Source organism: Anopheles merus, chromosome 2R, assembly GCF_017562075.2.
Source record: "Anopheles merus strain MAF chromosome 2R, AmerM5.1, whole genome shotgun sequence".
NCBI lineage: Eukaryota > Metazoa > Arthropoda > Insecta > Diptera > Culicidae > Anopheles > Anopheles merus.
In genome coordinates this window covers 25,235,158-25,262,205 of record NC_054082.1, presented here as the reverse complement: position 1 = coordinate 25,262,205, position 27,048 = coordinate 25,235,158, and the positions used below count along the sequence as shown (strand labels likewise).

The 27,048-nt window shown below is 48.3% G+C and overlaps 3 protein-coding genes across 3 annotated transcripts; 2 read left to right on the top strand and 1 right to left on the bottom strand.

The window, feature by feature from the left end:
- Positions 1–709: 709 nt before the first annotated feature.
- LOC121590827 (protein maelstrom homolog) lies at positions 710–26,684 on the bottom strand. Its single transcript, XM_041910865.1, has 5 exons — positions 26,394–26,684; positions 26,288–26,339; positions 2,588–2,780; positions 2,319–2,520; positions 710–2,228 (listed from the first exon to the last, which is right to left on the bottom strand). The coding sequence occupies exons 2-5, from the start codon at positions 26,308–26,310 to the stop codon at positions 1,045–1,047; spliced, it is 1,602 nt and encodes a 533-aa protein (XP_041766799.1). The 5' UTR covers positions 26,311–26,339; positions 26,394–26,684; the 3' UTR covers positions 710–1,044.
- On the top strand, positions 3,858–8,772 carry LOC121590829. The gene has a single exon (XM_041910867.1). The coding sequence runs from the start codon at positions 4,639–4,641 to the stop codon at positions 5,092–5,094; it is 456 nt and encodes a 151-aa protein (XP_041766801.1). The 5' UTR covers positions 3,858–4,638; the 3' UTR covers positions 5,095–8,772.
- LOC121590826 lies at positions 22,690–26,307 on the top strand. The gene is made up of 3 exons (XM_041910863.1): positions 22,690–23,080; positions 23,219–23,599; positions 23,699–26,307. The coding sequence occupies exons 1-3, from the start codon at positions 22,977–22,979 to the stop codon at positions 26,112–26,114; spliced, it is 2,901 nt and encodes a 966-aa protein (XP_041766797.1). The 5' UTR covers positions 22,690–22,976; the 3' UTR covers positions 26,115–26,307.
- Positions 26,685–27,048: the final 364 nt, after the last annotated feature.

The following is a 27,048-nucleotide window of genomic DNA, read 5'->3' as shown; positions in this document are numbered from 1 at the left end:
GGGAAAGGATAGTAGGAAAAATATGGCTGAATAGGAAGGAAAGGAAGGTATTCAAATGTTGGCGAAAATGGGGGAAAAAATGCGAATTGTTATTTTGATTTTGTTGTTTATTTACACAGTTTGTTTGTTTTACATGCTGATCTCGTTTGGCACGGTGTAACTCTGTCATGTAAAAAGTTAGTTACATTTGTGCACACATTTACACTGTTGGAACAAAAGTTTTACTGTCCATTCGCTTCGTCCTTTTCCAGCCCCCGCGCCCGTATATTTTTGTATAGTATAGCACACATTTGCAGACACGTTCGTGATAGACACGTGTCAGCCCCGTCTCTCCACATGGGTTTGTAACGTTCACCATCTTGGCACTTGGCACTAGTCGGCAAACAGGTGGCAGAAAGGGGCGGCGGGCAGGAGAGGATCGGCAAACGTGCTAAAGATAGTATTGCAGAGGCACACCATAGTAGGCACAGCGTATAGAAAAGAACCCCCCCCCCCCATATGAGATGATGAAGGAAGTAATGTGCCGTATTAATGATATTCATTCCACATTCTTTTTATCATAATTTTTCGTACCTAGTTTGTTCGCCTAAATAATAGAAGGAAGAAAAAAAATGTAATCAAAAGATGGCCTGGGATAATAATAATAATAATAAACAAGAACAAAACCTGTATTCACAACATTCAATGAAACTTTACAAAGGCGTGCCAATAAGTTCTTAACGTACTTTTATTAACACGTAATTCAGACGATTTCATAATATCGAAACCGAGTGGTTAGGAATCTTCGAAAGAAAGGAATAATCATTGGCTTTGGTTGAGCCTAATTAAAAATGCTTTCACAAAAAAAAAATTATGTCGTCGCCCTTGTAAGTAAGTCAGCTCTTGATTGTTCGTTTTGGATGGAATTCTAATTGTTTGCGTTTTTTTTCTCGAAATCTGCCTATGGCACTATATCCCTAACCGAAGGCACACGCACAGAAAGTAATGAATGATAAAAAAATGCGAAAACAAAAAAGAAAATGAAACATAATCACTATTCCCGGCTCACAGGAACCGTCGAGCGCGGCCACGTCCACCAACGCCGGCCAGCGGTGGAAACTCCTCCAGCAGCTGGCCCCGTCCACGGCCCGCCCCACGAAAGCTGCTACTGGCGGGCGACTTTGTTTCCGGGCCCCAGGCACTGCCACTCGCCATGCTGCTGCTTTCCCACGCGGCCGAACGTTTGAGGCTTTCGTGTAGCTCCGTCTTATCGTCGCTTTGCGAGCTGCTTTCCAGCGAGCTGCTTTCAAGCGAGCTGCTTGTATTGATCGACTCTTCGACGCTTTCAAAGTGCGACCGTACCGCACTGCTGCTGCTGTTGGCCCGTGAACTGCCGCCCGGGCCGAAACGCTTTGCACCTCGGCCCGCCGACGACGGCAGCTGGCTGCTGGCATAGGAATCCCCGGTCAGCGGGTTCGTGAAGCGACTGACGTTGGACCCGGACACGAACGAATCCCTGTCGTCGTGCGCCGACACGTACGAGGACAGATCGTAAGTGCAGGCGGTCGGGTTGGTGTTGGCGTTCAGCGGCACATGCTTCCCGGGGATCGGCTCGATGCCCATGTCCTGGCAGCAGTTGTCCGAGATGATGTACGCCCAGCGGATGCACCGGGACAGCGGGCAGTACAGCACGTTGTCCTTCTCCTCGTGGTAGTCGCAGCTGATGCCCTTGGTGTAGTCGTACACGTCCTTCGTGATGATTTGCTGCGCAATGTACACGGACGGGAAGGTGGTCTGGTCCATCATGTACAGCTCGACGTTTTGCTTCAGCCGGAAGAACAGCTCCGCCAGCGGGCAGATGCGCAGCTCAATCTCGCTGAGATGGTCGCTCAGAATGTGCTCCAGCATGCTTTCCACCCGGGGCACATCGGTCTCGTCGGTGAACAGTAGCGGCATGTCGTCGTTCTGCAGCAGAAAGGAGAACAGCTTCATCGCCACGTCACCGTAATCCGACACGCCCATCGCGTTCGGTGGCAGCGGCAGCTGGTGGTCCTCCTCGGCGTGCCGCTGCGCATCGTACGCCATCCCGATCGGCAGCCTGCCCGGATTGATGAACATGTGGAGCTTGTCCTTTACGCCACCCTCGAGACTGTACCGCACGACGGCCAGCTCGGCCGGCAGATGGACGCCAGAGTTCGTCCGACAGAAGTAGGCCATGGAAATGAAGTAAAACTCTTGCTTTTCAAGCACTGCGGAAAGAAAGGCGGAAAAAAGGCGAACGTGAGTATCGGCGGTATGAGCAACACTCTCCGCTTGTCTGCGATTCCCTCCACACATACCATTTTTCGATGCAGCATTCATCACCAGCGTGCTGACGAGCGTTTTCAGCCGTTCCGCTTTGCTCTCCCGGTCGCGTTTTTCCTGCGTAATTTCGCTGATCGGTATGCCAATGTTGGTTATCTTGCCCTTGCCACCGCTCGTGTTTAACACGTCCTGCTTCGCCTGCACGTTGTACGGTTCACGCTGCTGCGCGTTCATTTTCTGGAGAACAATAAAAGAAGCGCACACATGAATTGCATTGTGGCCGAACGATAGTGTTTCTACGTACCTTCCATACTTCGCCGGCAATGGGTGCCACCTGATCCAGGCCGCTGAACTTTCGCCCCTTGGCCTCCTCGCGCTTCTTGTAGTCGAGCATAAAATAAAAGAAACCGTTCTTTTTCGGCATTTTTGTGTTTCGATATGAAGGTTCGTGGCAAAAGAGTTTAGCAAATGTTGTGCACCGATAGCAACTGCCTCTTCTGTGAATTAAACAGGAATTGACCGAGATAACGTTCTGACAGCTGAGCCAAATGTCAGCCAGATTTGACACAGGCTAAGGGTGCATTTACACAACACATAGAGAACTGCTCGAATGGAGTTTGTTGAACCAGTCTGACAAATTCGAGCAAAGAATGTAATTAATAGAATGTAAAATCGCTAAATTTCTCTTTTGGAGCATTTTTGAACCAGGGACCTCCATTTCACTGTGTTGTGGTATTCGACTTGAGGAGAGAATCATAGAAACCAAGGACTGTGTGGGAACGAGGTTAAGTATTAGCCAAAATCGGTTTGGCCCAATGTGGAATATAGAGGAGGTTCCTTCTTAGCGTTTGGCATGTTGCCATTTTGAGATTCAGTTTGACAACAGCCGTCGATATTTGTTTACAGGCAGCAGCCTCAATATAACGTGAAAAATGTCGATTTATGAAGTGTGGTAGCAAAATACAAATTTTTAGTGCTAGACAGATTTCTATTAAATGTAAACAATTCGTTTATCAAACCAATACACCACCAACAATCTTCGCATTTGACGACTGCCGTCGATCCTGGTTTTGTGTTTTTTTTTCTTTTAAAGCCTTGATGGCCAAATGTTCTACATGATGACACCTTCTTTCTACCCACTTTGGGTTTGGCCATCGTGGATGCCATTTGATGGCAGAAAGCCCTGTAAAACTCACCAAATCTCAAACCATTATTACTAAAAGAGGCATCAATACATTTAGTGAAACATTCAATGACCAATTTACAATTTGTATGTGATGTTCTTGTCCTTGATCGGAACAGTAAAATGCTAATTGTGTACTGACATCCTCAAAAATGATGCTCGGCAAAAACAGTGAAAATCTGTGGCCTCAATTCATACGTTTAGCTCGTCTAATAACTCTTGTTTATCGTATCTAATAACCCTTTAATCACAAAACAATACGATAAAAAAAATCAAAACCGTCGAGCTCGAATGCATGAACGTCACCGGATGACACTGCGAGGAGCAACGACTTTATGCTTGTCGTGTAGCAGGGCCTTCAAGAAAAAATACGTAAAGTCAGAGAGCGAACGCCCGTTCTCGTCATTCTCTCTCGAACCGCCGAAAGAGCCAGTAGCTAACCGACAAAACGGTCGTCACGCGAGTTCCCCGTAACAGTATACACACAGAGCTGAAAGTGTATCGTTGTGAAGTGCACAGCGTGTTGCGAATCGATCAAATCGGAAAACCGCGATAGCTGCAAACGTTTCTCTACACCGTCGTGTGCGAATTAGTTGTGTCCGTGTAAAGAAAAACACAAACACCTATACACGGCAAAACCGAACGAAGTGAAAGTTTTGTTTCTGCAGGGAATGCGTTTTGCGTGCATCGTCGTTGTTGTAAAGAGGAAAAGAGGCAAAAACGCATCGTGTTAGTTTTTCTCCAACGCTAACGTGCGCGCGTGTGTATGTGTGTCCCTATGCGTTCTCGCTCTAGCACAGAATTTTACAACGTGCCTCGAACGTGAGCAAATACAATAACAGAAAAAGCAACTGCAACAACAACAAAAATACACCCACCGCGTAGTAAAATAACAACCCCCCCGTCACGGGTACGGATTATCGATTTTTCGTCCCAGTGTGTGAAAAGCGTGGAAAACGAAAAAAAAACGCTGCTGGAGTACGTGACTACGAGCACAACTTTTCCGTTTGACAGACACCGTATTTGCCGTTTCGGTGTGCCGCCTTGGTGTGTGAGTGCGTGTGTGTGTGTACGCGCGCTTATTGTGTGTGGCTGTGCGTATCGCCACAGCGAAAAGGAATTGTGTGTTTTGTTTGCGCGTTTGAGCGGTCGCCAATTTCACGCACGCCAAGATGGCTTTCATGATGCCGGTGATGAAGAACGAGTTCGACATCTACAAGGGGCGCCAGCGGCGGATATCGGAATGCTCGAACCAGAGCAACTGCCGGTCGCGCAAGGTGTCGGAAAGCTCGCGCTCCGACTGTCCCAGCCTGTCCACGTCGCCCGGCACCGAAGGGTTCATGTCGAGCTCGCCGGCCCACCGCAGCCACCCGATGTACATGTCCCATCTGGCCTCCCGGTCGCAGTTTTCCCGCAACTCGTCCCGCACCTCGCAAAGCTCCCTGATCGCGTCCAGCCCGTCGAAAGCGAGCGCGGGCAGCAGCCCGCCGAAGGGTGCGGCCGGACCGGCCGTACCGGCACCGGCGGCCGCCGGCAGCCAGAGCAGCCTCAACAAGTTCCACAGCCGGCTGGTCGACAAGCTGCGAAAGTCGCTGCGCAAGAGCAAGTCGAGCGATGGCCGGTCATGAGAGGGGAAAGGAGCGGGTGCTGGCGCCGTGGAGGGAGAAAGCCCCGATGCGGCACCGAACCACGAAGACGGCGGCGGCGGCGATGATGACGACGACGACGGCAACAACAACGAGGACGATGACGAGACGCCCGGAGAAGCAAGTCACCATGGTAGCCGGATGAGCAGGCGGCTGGAGGACGAGGTGCGGGAAGCTTGCTCGGACAGTGTGCTGCATGTGCATCACCGGAAGCCACCGCTACCGCGGACGTCGACATCGTCCGTGAGGGCGGCGGGCAAGATCCGCTCCCGACGAGGCACTTACAGTGCGCCACGGTAACTTGGCCGCAGCAGCAGTGGCCGCGAATGGTGTTCGGTTTTGTTGTGCCCCGGCCGATTTCAAACATTTAGAGCAACGAGAGACACGGATAAGACGAGTATGGCTTATTATTAGTAAACTTAAACATTAAACTACTTAGAGTAAACGCAGGGCAGCAGCAGCAGCAGCAGCAGCAGTACTATCAGCATTAGAGCAGAGTCAAAGAAGGCATTGCAATAGTTGAGTGAAGGGGTAGAAGAGAAAACATTAAACACGGGTGCGCCGCATTGAACCAGCAACATATACACCACACATACACAGCTTACTTGTTATAGTTACAGTACGGCTAGCTAATATTAATCACCTATCACCATCCCGCTCATACTAGCAAGTAATAACAAAAAACAAGTGCGTAATGCCATTTGACGGCTCGCCGAATCAAAACTATTCAATAATACCTGTACGTTTTAAGTGTTATCAACTATGCTCGCAATCGCGTCTCTGGCTCATATTAGTATGTACATTAGTATGGGGTGGGCAGGGAAATGATGGTTCGTTTCCTGCCTAGTGTTAGGTCCCTTAAGGTAGAACAACTATTTATGGAACAAAAACTGCAACTCCTCTCTCTCTATTCCATCGATTCTTTTAACATGATTCGTTTCTTCACAATGCCGGTTCTTTTCATACGAGGGTATATTCCCACCATCAGCTGCTAATAATCACCAAACACACGTTTTGCCATCGTACGCGTACATACATATCAGTTTCTAGCAGTGTTGAAAAAAAGAGATTGTTTCTTCTTTCTTCTTTACACTAATCAATCCGCAAGGAACCGTACGGTGCCGCAAATTGTTATTGGATCATAACGGCCGCACGAAGCGAAAATTGATACATACATATTGCAGTATGCACACCCCAACGTTCACAGGAAACAAAACAGAAAAAAAAACAACCTTATTCAAAACTGTGATACATGTTCGGAATCTGTACAGAAAAGATCGCACCACATCTTGTATTAGAGCGCCAAAGTAGGTAGGATGCATGGAGCGATTTGCTTACGCGATACGCTCCAACGGCAATATCGTAAAACCCATCCCCAACAACACCCAGTAGATTACGATCAACAGGGGAGGGGGTGGGGGGGGGGGGGGCGATGCAATCGCATACGAAATTCCGCCTTCCGATCCCTTTCTGTATTGGACACGAGTTTGAAGGAAGCACAACGAACCAACAACAAGAAACGAAACAAATTGGACAATGAAATTGCATCCATCTGGAAAGTGCATTAGCTGTTTACAGTTTTTTTTTGTTTGTTTGTGTTAGTGCATGCACGCCTGTACAATTGGAAGTGGATGTTGAATTTTGTGTTTCAAAAAAACGATACGAAAGAGAAAAAAAAACATGCAAGTCCTATTTTGATTAGCCTGCCCCCGGCAGGTGGCTGCAGTAGGTGGGGGGAGGTATTTCCTTTTAAACAAGCTACCCCCATACACAGAGACATACAAAACACTTACACAATCTGTGATTCATGCTGGTGAGGAATGTGTTGATATCGAATTGTGAATGCTTTTATGTAGCGAAACGAACCGGAGAAGAACACTAATAGTCGCGCTTCAGCAATGAGCATATATTTTAATACCCCTAAAACAAAACAAAAAACGGGGAGGGGAAAAACATTAGCGCATACTGTGTTTTGTTTGCGTGTGTGTGTGTATGCGAATAGAAAATTGGAATTTACAAAACAATACTAAAAAAGACAGGCGATAGGGAGGGAGCACATCTTGCACAGCACAGCGTGCGTGTGTGAGAGAGAGAGAGAGAGAGAGAGAGAGAGTGAGAAAGAAAGAGTGCGCTCGGGAAGGCGGTTAGATCAATATTTATAGAGCATAAGTCCCTGGATCTGTGGGGTGAGATGGAGGGAAAGAATTCTAAAATACGCAATAGGATGACTTGACGTAGCCCACACACGTAGCGTGGTGTGGATGCTTTTTTTGTTTTTTTTTTATATCTATATGGAAATTTAAATGTATTGATAACAAAAGGACACGAACTACATACAAACACCAATGTGTTTTTTTGGGGTGGCGATGCTGGGAGTTGGCGCATTAATGCGCAGAATTGATTGTACTGTAATGCGATAATAAAATACAATACACATACAGAAATACGCTTAACGTGAATGACTTAACTAAACGGACACATGTACATTTAGCGGACTTCCCATCTCTCTCACTCTCTTTTACGATCCAATTTAAACAGCAGGAGGTCAAACGTGTAAATGGATACCCTCCCATCTCCCTGATTTTTACTACACGTAAAACGTTGTTTTAAGGTGCAAATAGTAAATTTAGACACTTTTTTCCTCTATCATGTACTGCTGCTATACATCAAGCAAACAAACATGGCTGCCACGAGGCAGTAATGTTTTGGAAACCCCCCACCCTTGTTAATTCGGCCCATTTCACAGATTGCTGCGACCTTTCCGGATCGTTGCTAGAGCGATAGGTGCAACTCGCAAAAGTTCCGCAAACGTTCCGATTGGTGATTTGAGCGAGGGAAAAAGCATTGGGATGCACAATTTTAAAGATTTTTTTTAATAGGCGTTGATAATTGTATCTGCACCAGATAATTGCATATGCTACAACCTGGCTTAGCTTTACGTGAGCGCTAGGAACCGAAGCTAACCAGGCTTTACACCCGGAGGCTCACTTTCGATTGTTAGTTAAAGACTGTTGCTGGAGTTTTTTTTTTAATAGTTCCCCCTTTGCGCCCGTTCCTGTTAGCGATCTTGATCTTCTCTCGTTGCGTTCCCGTTGCGGAAACGACCTAAAGTTTAGTAGGGTAGTGAAGTCCCAGAATTGGGACGACTGTAGTGCACCGATAAGCACAGAGCGTGGTCATCATCCTCCACCAGTCATCAGTCCATCCATCCTCCAACCCATAATTCATCGCATTCTGACCAGTTGACCAAGCGTTTAATATTGATAGCCCGGAGCCGTCACCGGTACCGGGTATAGCACCAGAAGAAGATGCTGTTGAAGCAACTGATCAGCAAAATAATAAATTGTGATCCAAACATGTTTATTGATCTTCGGTACGTACCATAGGGCAGCCATGCAGGCAGACAGGGAGATGAGCAAAAAAAAAAACAGGGCACATACCCACACGAAAGACACATTCCACCTTTGCCAAATTCTAAGTCACACGTGTGTCTATGCTAAAGGGGAAATTTATTCTGGCAAAAAGCAGAACAAAAATCGGACAAAAATTTGGCAGACCAAACTCGATGCCGGGACTCTAATTATCGCCTACTTAGAGAGAAAGAGAGAGAGAGAGAGAGAGAGAGAGAGAGAGATAGAGAGAGAGAGAAAGAGAGGCAGATAAAATAAAAGAACAAGAATGTCCTCTGAAATTCTTTTCGGAATCGTTCAATAATCGTACATTGCTCCACGTTGGACGTAAGAACCTTATCTACCTATATCTGTATCTCTAAAATAACCGAATATGCTGCAAAAATAAGGTGCAAATAAATGAAAACACCCCATGGGAAATCAACTGATTGGAATCGAAGTTAAAACACACATACATATTGTATAAGCATATATTATTACCCTGTATACATACATCTATATACCCTTATAAGCCAACAAAACCGGAACTGCACAGTTCCGTCATTTGTAAACCCAAAATATGAAAAAATAAACAAACAAACAAACAATATCGTATTTAGCGCCTTGTGCACGTTGTTCCCAATTTGTCCATCAAGAGAGAAAGAATGTCCAATAAAGGTTCAACCGCTGCCTTTCTGCCATTCCCTGCAGAAGCGGCGGCCGTCCGGCGTTCGGTCAGATTTAAGCGTCAAAATTCTTCGCCGCCTACGTCAACGGGGGTTAAATTTAGTAACCCAACCGTACCGGTTACAAATACAAGAGCGATCTGCAGATTCGAATCCGCGCGCACAGCGTTTCAGTGTTGGTTGGTGCGGAACAGTCCCGGGCACGTACTGCCGCCGGCAGACGATGGGTGGCAGTTTTGTTTTTCGAGTTTTCACCTGCATCTCGCTAGATTTTCGCTGCACGATTCTGTGACCGTACCGGCCAATGGAAGAGCGAGGAGGGACGGTGCTCTGGTACGAAAGCAGCCGGCGAGAGCATGTGCAGGTCGTAAATCACTGTTGCAAATTCTGCCATTCCGCAGCCCCCAGCACATGCTGCTCTCCCATTTCTTCGTTAAAAATTTCGCCCCCTCTCGCCCAACTATCCCCCTCACAAGTCAACGGCGTGGTGCAGAGAAGCTGTGGTCAACCGTTTGCTGCTGTTTTGAAGAGGATGATGATGGTTGTGTGCTTTGGGTGCTTATTTTTAGAGATCTTGTTCGTTTTGTTTTATTTTGTTTTTGCATCGTTCTGTTCAATTGAATTGCTGACACTCTCTGTCTCTCTCTTCTCCTCATCCTCCTAAACGGTCTCTTCCCCCCCCCCCCCCCCCCAGTGTCCCGTGAAAGATCCTACTAAACTAGTCCTACTTCCGCTCAGTGTGTCACCCGTCCTCAAATCCCAAAACCCACTTGTAACTCGTTACTTGCATGGGAAAGGGGTAATTGCAGAGGTAGTAAACTGTTTTGCTCATTAGGAAGAGTGATGCTACATAGTAATGGTATTTTAATTTGAACGCTTTACATATTCCCGGGACCACTCGACCACGACTAATGCATTCGTGCGAGCGAAATTTTTCGAAACATTTTATAATTTGGTTATTTTTGCTTTGCTGTTAGTCAATTTTTAGGCTCTTATTCTGTCGGATTTTGTCGAGATGTAGAATTTTAATTTCACAGTCTATAGACAACCGACTCCATTTCGCACGACTCCTTCCACTTCCGGGTGCAAATCATCTGCTCCCGGTGCTACCAAACAAGAGCGCGGCGGTCTGCATTTGCCATTCTAGCTGAATTTTAGCTCCTAGCTGGCTGCTTGGCGTTGGATGCAAACCGGGGGCGTGCTACATTTTACCTTCACATTCCAATTTGCTACGCCTGGATGGGGCACGCTACTCTAAGATACACAACTCTTGGCACAAGTTGCTTCACTAGCTCGAACGATCCAACGTTCGCCACCAGCAAGCAAGTAAAAGGAGATCCAAAACGTTAGAACCGGATTTTCGGTTTTAGAAAATCATTACCCGGGGACGAGCCCTCTCGTGCAGGCGAACGGCTGGTCCAACGACGAACCGACGAACCGGTTCCGTTCGCTTCAGCCGGACATGGTGCGCGGTTGAATGGCCGCAATCGTACAAGAACTCGTTGAACTAGGTTGAGCTATGGCAGCAAACGCAACGAAACGAGTTTCACCGCCGCATTAATGGCGGGGTGAGTGGCAAAATTATGAATGCAAATGTGTGCCATTTATGGAGGAAAGGAAAAAAAAACGCCGGGCGTGTGCGCTAAGGGTAGATCCTTTTTCCGCGTAGCACCACGATTTCTAACGAGCTGTGCACATTATCTAACTGACATTTTGGTGCTGCTGCTGCTGCTGTTGCAAAGGGTGCTCTGCCAAAGCAGAGAGAGTTGTTAAGAGAGATGAATCACAGTGCACTGTGCGATTGTTTGTTGGAAAAGCGTGTGGGCAACAGGTTGAAAATTATGCGTACTGTGTACGTGCTGAGTGAGGGCACCGCGTGGGTGCTGAACATTAAAGCCGCCCACTTGTTGCTAACCTTTCATCTCGGTACATCCTAATCAACACACTGAATGTTGTATTTTTATCATTTTTTTTATTTATTTTATACCCCATTATTACTATGTTGATGATTCGCTCACAGTCAAGCATCATTTCAACAAGCTAATGGATTTGCGAGATGAAAATTAAGCGAATTATCATCGCTTTTCTAACTCGATTCGCACTGCTTCACCATATGGCATCATTTGACTCGTAAAAAAAAAACAATTTAATTAGCAAGCCCGAGACACACCTCCGTGCCATGCCATCATAATCAACACAATTCACGAGATCGCTGTGTTTTTTTTGGCACACGTGTGCTCGCGCGTTGTTTACAAAGAAGTGAGACCGATCAACCGACGCCCCGGTGTCACGAGTTGATTTGCGCATTACTAGAGCAAGAAATGTATGAGAGAGAGAAAGAGAGAGAGAGAGAGAGAGAGAGAGAGAGAGAGAGAGAGAGAGAGCAAATATATCCCCCCCCCCCAATCATTAGGGATGTTTATGCGTATGCTCCCGTAGAACAAAGTGTGTGCGCGCGCGCCCGCGAGAACGCTTGCATAATAATCCCCCCACTACACGTCAGGTGCTGTCATTGGCCTTTAACCGGCAATTGAAATGACAGGTGTACTGTACCCTCCACCCCCCAAAGACTCCGTAGTTATCTTCTCTATCCCTCTACCACTCCTTCTCACAGGCAGTTTGGATCCTTTCGTCGCCTAAAGCCATACTAATTATAGCCCACTGGGCTGTAGAGCACACTGCGATTGACACTGCGCGATAGTACGCATTCTTTGATTGATGGGTGTTCCTAACCTGTACCGGCTCTCTCATCGACCGGCTTAGTAGGCGAGCCCGAGCTACGCTGCCGGGTAAGCAAAACAGTCACGAAAACACGATCATTTCCACACCACGTGCAACGGGTGGTGGTGGTGTGCGCGCACGAAATAATGGCCAGAAATTAAACTGCCAACTGTCACTGTACTGAACAGCGAGCGGCGTAGAAGGGGGCGGAGGGGGGGGGGTTAAATGGGCCTTCTTTTCTAAAACCCCTGCCGGCTGAGCGACCCTGCTACAAAGCTTCGGAAACTGAGCGGAAATCACGCGGCATCCCTCGTTGAAACGAATCGATACAACTACTCCACGAGGGATCGGCGTAAGACTACAACGTACATGTGCGCATACTAGAATACAACTTGTAGTGTGTACTTTTTTTTAAATATAAAGGAATGATAATAGTAAAACCGAGACACAGAGGGGCAGTGTGGGGCATTTCAAGCTACGACGCGCGGAAAATTCCATAAACGCGTTGCATACCCTCTGGCTGGGAGGGTCGATATTCTAAGCAACAAGCTTGAAGAATGTTGCTGTACACCGTAGAAGACGCGTAGATAGCATTGTTGCTGTGGAGCAACACTAAGTAAAATAATTAAAGATTAGTTGTACGGCTGTATATATTTATAGATCCATTAGGCTCCATCGCTACCCACGGGATTCTCCCTCCCTTTTGCGTAGCAATTACCGTATCCCGTAAATCAAGACCCATCGCCACACACCTACGGGAGGACTGACTTGATGGCGTAGGCCACAACAAATGTGGGCTTTGTTTCCTTTTTTCAAATTCTCACCCACCACCACCACCCGATGGAACGACATAATGAGCAGACGCGGCCCGAAGCTTCTCGAGTGGTCGGTGGCGACTACCACTAAAACTGCAGGGCGTAGGGTGTCGAGATCAGGCGAACTGCAAGGCGGTCTGCTGGACGCACCGCGCCGCGCTGCATGCACTCTGTATGCAGCAGTGTCGTTGCAACACTTTGTTGCTATTTTTAGCAACCGCCAGTAATGGCAAGAAAACGTACACCATCTCCCCCAGCACCAGCCGGTATGTGTCATTAAAGACGATGACGATGGTGCTGTGGCGGTAAGCGGTCAAGACGTCGCCATACCATACCGGACCAATCCGGCCCCGTCTGACCTCGAATGTGGATCATCTGGAGGCGCATAAAAACGTGGTGTGCTCGAGTGCCTCTGTGTGTGTGTGTGTGTCTATGCGTTACAGGGCAGCAATCAGACAGGCGGGCGAACAGTTTTCGTATGTTTACCGATGTGTGTCAGTGGGCGAAACGGAAAATAGGAAAGATGACCCTGGAAAGGGATGGCCCGGCCACCTTCTTCTACGCAGTACGCGCGCGTACGCACGGCGTACGGTACGGGGTTTTTGTAGGGGAAGGGCAGCATTGTTGGAATGCAATCCCTTGTTATTTGAACCGACGAAATGATACGTTAGCCGGAATGTGATACCAATGGTGGTGGTGCACGAGACATATCGTTTGCTGCGCCGCGCTGATTGCCTCTGCCGAAGGAGGTTTGAAGGTCAATGGTGGCAATGAGTAACATAAAAGGGCAGAGGAACTTCCCTGCCCTGCTTTAAGTGCTCGAGAGAGAGAGAGAGAGAGAGAGACAGAGAGGGAGTCTGATAACAACAAAGTCAGTTTTAACCGGTACATGGAGTACATCTATTGGATGTACACGTGTTACAGAAGAACAAACAAGTGTCCGAGATAAACCCAGTGTTGCGCTTGCAGTTCAATGAAGCTGCTCAGTGCAATGAGCGGTAATGACTGGTTAATGGTAGCTTCAGATACAATTTGGAACTAAATGCTACTGAAGGTACGGCCTTATTTGTCCCGATTCCTGAGACTCGACGTGATTTTGACCATTTTTATTACAGTTGCTCCCTAAAAATAGCTCCAACCGTGTCGAATGGTTGTATTTTTCCATACGTAAACATGATAAAACGGACGAATCGTACGGACTGATATCTCCACTTTGCTCGCGCAGTGTGCGCAAAGCGTAAAGCGCAAATAGTTGTCCCTTAAAAATAACCGCTTCAATCCAGCTCCAGCTGTTGACGGCTGTCACAACCATCAATGAGGCGTTGATGGTTGGCGATAATATTGCCCAATTTACAACCCCACACGAAAGTGTGCCTTTGGATGGAGTGTGCACCTGCCGAGGTCGAAATCGTTGGCCACTGTAAACAAATCCTCTGCTAACAAGACCAAACAATCAACAACAAGGCCCGTGCAGCCCAAAAAATGTGTTGTCCACCGTCAATCCCATAACACCGCGGCCATCCAGAGAAGATAGCGCTCAGAAATGGAATGTCCCAAACGGCCTTCGTCCAACGGATATCGGGTAATTGTTTACAGTTTATTTTTAAAAGAAAAATTCCATTCCATGAATGGGGTAACATTCTGCGGTCGTACTTATCTCGGCTGCCACACCACACGTGGATCGCGTGTCCGGCCGCATACAGCGTTGGGAATTGTTTACGCTTCGACTTCACTGTACATGGACCTACATGGATCCAAGACCTATGCACGTGATCCGTATCTGTCAGTTGTCTAACCTCTCCGCCAAGGGATAAGTGCAGCATTCCCTGCGATTCCGGTTGAATGCCGGTTGATTCATTCAACCGGATTTGATGCACTCGTCTGCGAACGTTCCAGATCGCTGCAGATCGGGCTGTCGCCCTCTCCCCAACGGATGGGAAGATTTCCGAATGACGCACGGGAGGTAGTAGTTGTATAGTCCGGCGAGCATTCCGTGTCGTCTTTGTAGAAGATATTTTGCGTATCATGTCCATTCCGGCTCAATTGATCACAATTGATATCGTTTATGTTGTTGGCCATCGTCAGTGATGATGGCGTTGCAAAGCAACAAACTACCCCATGAGGGGGGGGGGGGTGAGGGGAGGGGCCAGTCGGCTAACATAATCCATTACCGACGCTGGAGGACAGCAATTCGCCCAGGCGCGTCGGGCGCAAATGGTTCTCGTTAATTTGCGTGTCCTATGGTGTTCCCGGTCCAACTATACGCATCCCGCCTTCCAAACCCTTGAAATGTGGTGCTAGAAAGACTCGGCACGCGTCTGGAGCGATCGCCGGTCCGGGTACGATCCGTGGTCGTCGGGTCAATTAACCACACATAACAAAGGATGGCCATATGCGCCATAGATGAACAATCGATGAAGGCAGAAGGCGAACGATCGTTCGTGCACTGACAGGCGTCGTCCAATTGGTTGTGTCGCCAGCAGTTTGATTGGAACTGGTTTCGGCGAAAGTAGTCTACGCGGTTGCCATTGAGCTTGAAATGGTATGGAGCGCTTCCCACACTTAATTGATTGTATGGGGCCGGATGTACTGCGTTGCAATACACGCAAATTGCGTAGTTTCGCTTCATCGGCACAGTTGAATGAATGACGACGGCGGATCGGTTGGGGGACTAATCAATGCACTACTACGCGGTGGTGGTATACTAAGGCACACTAAACCATGCATCATGCTGCGAACAAGGAAATGGAAAGAGAGCGTGTATCTTGTAAATCAAATCGTTGCTTATCAGAGAGCAGTTATTGCATGTCCAATAAACGACACATAACGCCACAACTCAAAAGGAGCAAACACCATAACGGAGCGAAATGTAGCACCTTATCGAATTCCCACGGCAGAGAGAACGAGCCGCGTGGCGTAAATCACGGATATCTCCGCTAAAGATAACCCTTGGCTAATATACAAGAGTTGTAAAGCTGTCCTAATCAAAGCGTGCTATGACACAACGCTAAAAGCTACATGAAACTGCCCGTATCATCCTCCTTTCTTCCAAGTATTGCGATTGCCAGTACGGCGAATCCTTGACCGTGGGCTTCCCTTGAGTCTCCTTGTGCGCATTTCGAAAACAAGAGGGAACTTCTTACGCATAATTCCACCCATCCGGAAACTCCCTGCACGACGTCATCGCACAAAATAGGGGGTAGTAGGAATTTTGCCCCAGGCTGTCTTATCACCCGCTTATCATCATAATTGCTAACGATTGCATCATGATTGTGTATTGTTTCAGATAGTTCCCGTTTTTGCGCCTTGCCCCAAGACCTGTCAGCAGGGGATGACAGATGAGTTAAGACGGACGGTTTACTCTTGGTCCCATATCAAACCAAGCCGGAGGAATTGTCACTGTCTAGGTTGTAGTATCATCACTGCACAAATTACTCATTGCAATGATTCATCTCCTACCTGACGGAACCGGGTTTTGGTGATGAGCCTTTGTTCCCTATTGTGAACTAGGCTTGGGCAAATCGGTTCATTTTTAAAAACGTGAACGTACTAGTTCTTTCATTATGAAGAACTGACCGTAAATTGCAATAACTAAATCTTTCCTTGTTTCGAAGGGGTAGGATATTATTTTCATAGCCAACTCAGTACAAGACGAACGTAGATCGTTCGTTCTTTAGGAAGAATTGAATGAATCGCACAGTTCTGGTTCTTGGGGCACACCTCTATTGTGAACCCCTTTTAAAAAGCTGCATTTTTCAGTCAGATTTTAACTAATTTCAATGTAAACATCCGCACACACACATACGCACGTACAAGTAGTGCTTTTATAGGTTGATTTGATTGCCCTTGTGGGTATTTTCCATGTGTACATTTAGCAATATGCAATGACTCAGTCCAGCCACAGGAACTTTAATGCCAGCTTACATGGGGACAAATGGCGCCATTCAGTGTGTTTCCAGCGATCCAGAAATATCCAGTACACCTCACATTGGCTTTATAATCTCAACCACTCTCGCGCAACCCCTCGACACACAAGCAGGGGGGGGGGGGGTTAAACTAATGCCGTGCACACGGTGTAAAGCACAGCCTCTGATTACATGGATCTTGCAATGTTATGAAATATATCCCACCAAACACCTCGGAACGACCACCCCTCCCACAATTCTGACCCCTAGAAAGAGCCGGCTAGAATCGAGGACCCGAGACCCCATATCACACGAGCGTCACACACGTGTGCGCCACTCTAGCGCCCGCTCGGCGGTCACACGGGTCGTCCGCGTACCGCGCTCGCCAACCAAACGAAACGTCTAGCGAAACGTGAACTAAAAACGAAAGGGGAATTCACCATTCCTTGCGACGGCAGCGGTAGTAGGTCCTCCCAGTGCTAGCAGCAGCAGAGTTGCATTTCACGTTTGGGCGTACGTACCCCGCGCCCGTGCCGCGACCCGATCGCTGATCGAGTGACAGCTAGAATGAGTTTCCCTTTGAGTGGTGCTGTTTTTTTTCTTCTTTATTTTTTTGCTTTTATTTTGAAACCGGTTCGATGGAGAGCAGTGTTTACTAAGCACTTCTAACCCTTACCCCCACCCCCGGGGAGCACACCAGAATATTGCACCGTTGTAAAATTGTGTTGCACTCCCCCTCCCTCCCCCCCCTCCTCTTTATACTGCAACTGTGGCGCGGTGTTTTATCGTTTTTGCGGGACACGTATGCGAGATTTTACCGTGTGGACACGTAACGAGCAGTGGCAGTGGTAGTTATGGAAAATTTCCACCATTACCATAAAGTGAGGAGCGTTGTGTTTTAGCTCAAATTAGAATTACGGGCTTTTTTAACCTATCCCAACGGGGGTATCTGTAACCCGTTCTGTCTGGTTACAAACTTAAAGATTCGTATTTTTTAAATGAATTTACAGATTTTTTTGGAATGAAAAGCGCCATCTGTATGAATCACAACAGAGTACAGTACAAACCAGTTCATTCCTCAATTGCAATTGCCTTGTGCAACAAAGCACATGGCTACAGTATTGGAACCGGCTCGTCCATTGGGTGAGTGGTTGCACTGCGTCACAGCGTGGTGTTACTTCCTTAAGTTTCAATAAATAAAAAACCCCTGCACGATCAGAGCACTGGGAAGGGATCGATGACTGGACGAGCACGAGCGCACACAAATGCATTGCTAATTGGGGGGGGGGGGGGGGGGGGGGGGGAGGTGAGTGGGTTACAGTAGCAGCAACCGGTTCTAGCCAGTTACGTGAACCACCGCTCACTACGGCTCATTCCGGTATGAGCAGATTCCATTTCCTTTTAGGCTGGACAAAACAGGGCTTTGTACGAAAGATTGGAATTTCCCACCCATTCCCAATGGGTGGGTGTGTGTGATTGACCCCTGCTGTACTGCTGTAGTCGCAGACCGGTTTAGCAGAGTAGTACTATCCAAGAAGTTACAAAATCCGTTTAAGAAGACGGGGGACAGAGGATCAAGAATGCGCTGGAACGAACCACCTGGAACCAGTTTGTCTAGGATATGGAATCCTCTTCAGCTGATCCCCCGAGCTCGGTGGAGCGCCGAAGACAAGAGTGAGTTTTAAATGTCGCAGTAAGTTAAATCAAACCGCCAATCATCAGAGATGACGCTTTGCCATTTACTGTGATATTGCCACAGAAAGCGCCCTTAAGATCACCCTTAAGATGCAATATTGTGCAATATCGCCTGGTTGTGTGGAACCGGCTGCAACTGTCAGCTGCAAATACGATTAGGGCAAATAAAGTGCAGTGTCAACAGACGGCCCCCGATGTGTGCAACACTTATATGTACGGGCAATTGAAAAAAACCCCTGGAGACGATGACGCGTAACTGCAAATTGCGCCGGCCTGGGTCTCGTTGCGCAACCCGTGCACTTTATGGTTGTGTTCGTGTGTGCGTGTGGAAGTCGCAAGTGTTTCTGTAAACTATTCAGCAAAAATTGTGGTAGGCTCTTGAACGGTAGGCTCACGTAGAAACCCCTCCATTTCCTGTTGCATCACACGCCGCCGAGACCACGTTAGATGACGTTAGAACCTGACTTAAGGGGGAGTTTAAAAGATGGCCACTTCCGGCGCTTGTGTCGAACCGTACCGTAGTGGACAGTAGTAGTTATAGATAATCCTCTAATCCTTTCTCTTTCTCTCTCTCTCTCTCTCTCTCTCTCTCTCTTTCTCTCTCTCTCTCTCTATCTATCTCCCCCCCCAACCGAGGAAACAGTGTGGCCAAACGGATTCAGGAAGCACCTTATAAATCATGCTGGACAGGGCGGCGATAAACCTTCACCAGAAGGAATGAGGAATTTCTACCAGTCTGCTCTTCCCTGTTTTCCCCCACATTACCGTTTCTCTGCTGCCTTGAAAAGGAAAGGCAGCCGGACCGGCCGGGTCGCTTCATCTCTCGTGCTCTGCCAATAAACTTCCGCCATTTCATAAATATTTACACCAATCCCTCCTTCCCCCACCCCCCGCCTACCATGTGAATGTGACAAGAGAGGGGGGAGGAAAAAGGAGACATTTTAATTGCACCCAACTGTGGCTTCACGTGGGCGGGCCGCCGCCGCCGCAACCGGGTTGTCGTCCTTGACTCGTGAGAATTTTACATGCACACTCGCACACAGCCGAGTGACCAGAAATCAGCAGCAATGGCAGCTGTGTGTGTGTGTGTGTCGAAAGCGGCTTCGATCGACTGGCGCCAGCAGCAGCAGCAGCAGCTCGATCGAGACAACGGCTTTGATTGGCCACCGGAAGGGGTTGGTTCAAGCGCGCGGGGTGGTTCAAGCGCGTCATCGGGTTTGGTGTGTGTGTTAGCATGCGCTGTGCAATGACTACGATACAGCCGTGATTAAGCAGATCAAGCGGCACGGTCACACAGAGACACACACCCCGTGCGATCTTCGCTTTGTCATCTCCGCTTTGTTTTGTGACGTTGAGAGTAAAGTTTGCTTTCTGTTTTTTTGCTAGAGCTATAAAAATAGTCGTCAAATCGTAACAAAATTGCTTGGTGACTGTATAATTATCACAAATCTACTGCACCTTTTCCAGAGCTACTACAATTTGTTGACTCATGAGAGTTATTTCTTAACACAAACTTCTACTATGCTTAACTGTCCTGTACATTGCAATCTGTTTCATTGGTTCAATAAACATCCAGTGCGTTTCCGCTTTTTTTTGTCAATCAATTTTCAATCTTAATAATCGCTTACAATGCTAGATCCAACCTAGATCATGCCACACCTTAAAAAGAAGCAATTTATCATCTCGTCCATTTCGTGCTGACGCAAATCAATTGTACGCGCCAACCCGTGCAGCCGTTACCCAGCGCGAACGATGCGATTCACGCGAAACACGCGACAGCTTTGCGCAATTGCGGAACATCATTTACGCATGTCGTGTCTTGATCAATTACTATCAAGCGCGCGTATGTCACCCAAATTAACGGGTGTTATTTTTTATTTTTATTCTATTTGTATGTAATTGTGCGCGTGATTACATTATCGCGGCCATGTTACAGAGATTGGCCCAAAGGCATTTGGTCGCAACAATCACGATCTCCAATCCTAAATACCCGAAAGCCGGATTGTTTTTCCCTGCATACCATTCCTCCACCGACCTCAAACCAACTCCCGTACCTGGCCGGCCATCGTTGCTGTCGTTGTGGTGTTGTTAAACATGGTTAAAAATAACATCTCGCCTGCACTGCATGTCCATCCTATGTGTGCGTGTGTGTGTGTGTGCGAGTGTCCCCCTCGTTGCCCCGATGGCCGGTTTGATCTGGTGTTGCGGTATTCTGTTTTGGTTGGTTGTTGTTATTTTTTTTTTACTTCTGGCGACAGCGTGGCCGTTGTCTGTATGGGCCTGTGCCAAGGGCCACGACGTGCCAGGTAGGTAAAAATAGGCACGAGCTTTCTTACGGACTACGCGGACTACTCGGTGGCGACAGATGGGTTTCCTTTTTTCTTTCCGTTTACCCCCTTGGTGGCTGCCTCCTCACACAACAACGGTAAATAAAAAGGCAACGGCAGGATAGGGAAAATGATCGTACGATGGGTTTGTTGACTTTACAAGCAAAATGGAAAGGGAACACAAGTAGCTCAAGGGACATTCTGGCGGTGGCATAAGGCCCCTCCAATGCGGGATTGATTGACGTCGCTGCACCAAGAATGCCGCAACCCAAGGTGCCACTGTGTGATCTTCTTCGGACGGCGGTAGGGGCTTTTTGTTTTGTGCGGTAGAATAATTTACACCGTAAAACAAGCGCTCGCTTTAGTCGACCAACGCCCTCGCCCTCGTGTAAAGAATGATCGTAAAGTACCCCACTCCCCCCCCCCCCCCCCCCCCCCGTGGCAAAGTCACAACAAGTGACATCCTGTATTGTAAGAAAAACGTAAGCTTTTTCATGGACAGCCACACCACCGAAGCAGGCTGGAGCTGTTTTTATCCGTTCTCGACAGCATTCCTTATTAATAGGTCGACAAGGACGGCATCCTACACGCATTTGTGGGTCAATGTGCATGCATTCACATCTGGGATGGAGCAGGCAGCGGCAGCAGCAGTTGTTCCGCGATCGCCGTTTCCCAATGTCAGGGTTGTATGCACCGGAACAGGGCATGGATAACGGAACGCGCGTCAGCTTGCTGGCTTGACAAGGATGACGATGAGAACGTATGGCATGGAAAAGGTCATCATGAAGAGCAGGATAAGGAGGCGTTACACCGCCACCGATGGGTGATATAACAGACGGGCCCGCGCACGAGAATGATCGTGCCGGCACGCACGGTCCGTAGCGCTGTGAGGAGTTTCTTTTTCAGCTGGTGCTGTTGTTCTTATACATTTTACTGCACACATAGCTGAGGATAACGAGCTGAGGATCAAACCCCCTTTACCGAGAAAGAGATAGCGAGATTATTTGTAGTACAGCTATAGCTTGACATTGGGGACCAGAGTCCCAACAACGGTTAGTTAAATAGCTTTGTTTACGACGAAATAATGTCTGCCCACGCCACCGAGGAACGTCACGGCCGCAAAGGTGGGCGGAGGAGATCCTATATCCGTTGTACCCCGTGCTCTAAAAATACATCCTTCTACATCTTCACGCACGGGCAGCTTCCGAGAGTGCATGCGATCTTGTACGATTCGCTGGCGATCTCAATACCGCGCCACAATCACGTTTCGCAGCCGATCGATGGGCAGTGTGGAGGCAGGGGCGACAGGGGATTGACCGTTGCTAGCTTACATCGTTAACCATTACCGGTTCACGGTGGATATTGCCGGCTGTCGGGAGGGATTAATGTCAAACGTTTTTACATTGTTTTGATGCTCCCAGTTGGTGTAGAATCTGCGCCGCTCTGGACATACGAGGTGTACCCGTCCCACATCGACAATAATTTTGATGCGAATATAGCATTAATTATGTATCGTGCGAAGCTGTTAGTCTCAGCAGCATTATGTATTGAACCACCACATGGTTGAAATAATTAAGCCACGCTACCGTACACGGAAGATGGTTCATTACACACATTCTTTCCGATTCTGCATTCGCTCTGCTCCGTCGACTCGAGCATTCTTTTTGTTTCATTCGATTGACGTTAACTCGGCGCCGATGTGCGTCAATCCACACACGGTGGGTGTCTTTATCTAACGGCAACCAAATATGGTTAAACTTTGTGCTGGGAACAAAAATACCACCTTTTTGTGTAAGTGTCCTATTTTTGATTATCACATTTCTGTCACATTCCATATTCATTTTGCAGGGACGCATTCACAATCTACCATTAGCAATAGATTAAATATGCAAATTACATCAAACGAAACAAAAGTCAAACCGTTGCCATAAATTCAAACGTCCCATTCAAATCACACTGCAATGTCGATTTCACGCAACCCTTACGTCGACGACTCTATGCACCTTGTTCGCTATGCCGGCAAATTCAAATGTCAACAATTTTGACACTTTGCTTGTGCTTCGGATTTGCGGTCGAATTTGCCCCAAAACGTGCGTGAAAAAAGTTTCCGTAATCCCAGCTTTGAATAAATAAAAAAACACATTGCATATAAACTGTTTCCAGGCACAGACAAACGGAGAATGGATTCAAGTGATTGAAACAACTATCGAAACAGTGTTCCGCACGAGTGGTACCGTTTGTGTGTGTGTGTCTCGTGCTCTAAGCCCGTGGACCCCGGAAAAGCCGAACAGGGAAAGGGAAGGGGTCCTGCCCTACCGCTAAGAAAATGGGCGCGAACTTTCTAATCATGCTGGGCACGATCGTGGTGCCCTTGGTTGTGATCTGCTTCGTGTCGATCGTTACGTTCGTTAATCTGTACTTAAACGTCAGGTACTGCACGATTTGAAGATGGTTTTTTGTTTTCTTCTCTATGTTCTTCTCGTTTTTGTTCCCTTCATTAGCTATTGTTTACATTAGGGGTTAATTATCGGTACCTTCTCACGCACACTTTCTTCTTCCCCGCCGTAGGAGACGCTTCCCGGCAAAGGTAAACTGTTGGTTCTGCAATCACGATACGCACGTGCCGTACGAGCAATCCAACTCGTTCGTCTGTCCGGCGTGCAAGCAGTACAATGGGTTTAGCGCTGACGGTGACTACAACCGGGAGATCCCGGAACAGTACCAGCAGCGGCTGAACAACTACCACTATCACCATCCCTCAAACGTCACCGACGATGATAAATGGGATAGTTCCACCGTCCGGTCAGTTGCCGGCAGTGGACGCCCCCAGCCCACCAGCAACGGACTGTGCTTCGGGTGCAATCGCAACCAGGAGCTGAAAATACATCAACTCGCATCGTTCGTGCCGGAAAATGAGGATAATTATGATGCTGAGGTGGAAGAATACCGGTAAGAAAGAGAGGCGTGTTGTGTGGCCACGCTTTGCCCTTTATAAGCCTAAATACTCATTCGATATTCCCTTTCCAAACAAAAACAAAAACCCCACAGCAAACAGCTGGAACAGGCATACAAACTGTGCGGCAGATGCGAACGCGTGCTGAAGCGTACGCTGAACGATGTGAAGCGCAACATACTCGGCTCGAAGCTGGCCCAGATCGGTAGCAAAAGCTTGACCGCGCTCGACATGCACATTCGGGCGTCGGGGAAGCAGCTGGCCCACCAGAAGCGGCAACGCTGGGCGAAGGTGTGCGTCTGGGCCATCACGGGACTGCTGGCGGTGAAGCTGCAGCACCACTTTGCCGACTCGGGCTGGACCGTTGCCGAGCTGATGCTGCATTGTCCGACTGCAATACTTTCCGCCTTTAACATGGCCCTATCGTACGGCATGGCAATGCGCGAGCTGTTCTGGAACCTAGCTGACCGATTGCTAGCCGAGCCGAGCGTGCAGCAAACGACGGAGCGTTTCGAAACGATTGGGTACGAAATATTTCTCCAGTACGTGCCCAAGTCGGTGGTACAAACGTCCGCCCACTATCTGGAATCGCTATCGGCACAGGTGCCACACGAGCGCAGCTCTCCTGCACTGCTGAACGCTGCGATAGTAGCGCTGGCCGCACTGCTAGCCTCGCTGGGCAGTCAGCGAACGATCGTCAAACAGCTGCTAATCGTAGTGCTCTGTGCCGCCGATTGTGCAGTAGTGTTTGCGGAGGCGAAAAATGCCGCGACAATAGCATTTCTGCTTACATCCGGAGCACTCGTAGTATCGCTCAGCTGCCTAGGACAGCGTTTAATACGCAGCGATGTACCGGCCAGCAATCTCAACTCTAGCTTCCACAAAATCTACTCCCAGCAGTGCAAGGAAAGCGACTACTCCGACGCAGAAACAAGCACCGTTGGTGAGCGAGACACCTCATTCACCGGACCGGGTCAAGGTCATGGCTCGTTCGGTAGCAAAAGCCCCCCTTTGCTTCATCGCACCATAGTGGGGGTTGGCGATATGAGCGGTAAATCGCTCGATACTACAAAATCCGGCAGCCCTTCGGGTATGTCGTTCTCAACCACCAATCCGTTCCTGATGGCGGACGGATCGCCTCCGCTAGGCTGTGGCAGCAAAATTAGTGGCTCTCTGTTCAACGTTGCTGCCTGCGCGGATCATCGCAGCAGCAGCATTGGACCAGCCGATAAGGAGTCGTTGTTTAGCGGCAGAACCATCGTCTCGTCCAACCATCACCCTTCATCAGCCCATTCGCTGCTGAAAACACCATCCTTTTCGGTGGACAACTTTCAAACGGTATCACACGGCTTAACGCACCGGCGAAACCACTCTCGCTTCTCGGGACCGGCCAACAACCAGTTCCACTACTCGATGAGCACAATTAACCAGCAGGAAGAGGAGGATCACCCCAGCCCACTCATCCCGGACGATATCGATCGGCTATCGATCAGCGGGCGTGTGTCGTTAAATTCGGCTTCAGTGCTGTCGCGCAGCCGTGTATCGCTCAGTGGCACCACTAACCCTTTTGCGAAGAAGTCACTGCACGAGCCGGAATACGATGAGCGCGTGATGCTGCCATCAGCCGGATCGCTGCATCATCGGGCACGCGTGTTCCGTGCGCCCGAACCATTTAAAGGCTACGCCAAAGACACACTATGGACGGGTGGTAATGGTGGGGGTATCGGTGGCTCCCTTTTCGGTGGTCAGCTAACTCACATGTCGCGCACCTCATCCCAGAGCTCCGGGTTCGAATCGCAGGCCGGCACTACGCGCCGTAACACTCCAACCGAGGTGGACAGTGTGGCGAACGTCGAAATGCCATCCGATGAGCTACTGTCGCAGCATATCGCTTCCCAGCCCCGCAGCGAACAACCCTCACCAGTCCCATCGTCGGCGTCCGTTTTCGAGTGGAACAACATCACCGGAGGAGCGTCCATATTTGGCAGCAAGGCGACATCATCCTCCCAGCACCAGCGCTCACTGTTTAGCGAGCAAAACCTCTTCAACAGTGCACTGCAACAACCGACCGCAGCAATCGACGGTAGAATGGGTCCCGCACAAGGAGGTACTACTGCTGGTGGTGGTTTCACGACGATGGAAGGATCGGGACTCTTTTTCCCCAAACTTGCCCGCACGTCCACCATCGGCAATGGGTCTACAGCGACCGGCTCTACCATTACGGCGCACATGGCCGCTCGTCACATTTTCCCGCCCCAGCAGTCCAAAACGCCATCCTACCATCATCAGTTTAGCCATAACACTACTACTACTACTGCTACAGGGGTGTGCACGCCCTTCGGTAATACTGCCAGCTTCGCGAGCAAAGCGCCACCCTCGTCACCGGCCTCGCTCGCCGGAAGCAGCCACTATACCTCAACCAAGTCTACTGCCACCGGCAGAGCAAGTCTGCTGAACATTAGCAAATTTACGCATGAACTCAGCCACAACGGAACCCTGCCCACTGCCTAAGGGAGGAGAAGAAAAGGAAAGACAAGTTTAGCTTAAGTAGATAGGTAAAAATATCAGTGCTGCCAGCAGAGAGAAATTCTTCTGCGCACCGAGGTGTGATTGTAAAGTTATACGAGTTTCGCTTTTTTTGGTATTGCAATTTTTTTTTACATTGAAATAAAAATAATACTCACTGCTGTGAACATAAATCGTGCATCGTGTAGTGTACGGTTTCATTTTCGTTCCCTTTTGGTTAATGAAATTTAGTATTATATCGCAAGGATTGGTCGTCTTACTTACTCTGCAGTAATTCCGGTGTGACCACTCTACGATCTAGATCCACCGGTTATTCTTGGCCTTTTTGTCCAAGACGCACTGGCCGTTTCATCTTGGGCCTAAAACACTTTCACTATCCATGTCGACGAACTCAAAAGCCTTTACAGGCTGGCTGCGTTGGTTTGTGATATGCAAACCGGACCTTTCCTGACAGATTGCTTGACATTTTCCGCCTGCTGCAGATGGATTTCCTTTGTCTTTCTTTTTCGCCTATTAGTATCCTAGCAACTGATCAGACCATAGTGTTTTCGGATGTTGAGTGTACAACCAGCAGGCGGGCACTCTCCTGTAAGTAGGTTGATGAACAAGAAGCTAGGAACTTACTCGATAAACGGAAGTAACATTCAGCACAATCCACATTTAACGATTGTGAGAAATGAAATGCTAATCCCGCGTTGGTGTGTGTATTGTGATTGATAATTGCCTAATTTTTATTTTTCCTTCGCACGATGCAGGCAGTATATAATAATAATAATAGTAATGATACCTGGGCTAAATGTTTGCGTCCTGTTTGCTGTATCCCTATGTTTTGGAAAGAGTGATTTTGTATTCAAAATTGAATTCAATTGTATTTCACTGTTTGCTTTCTTTGCATTTAGCAGGGGAAGGGGGGAGGGGG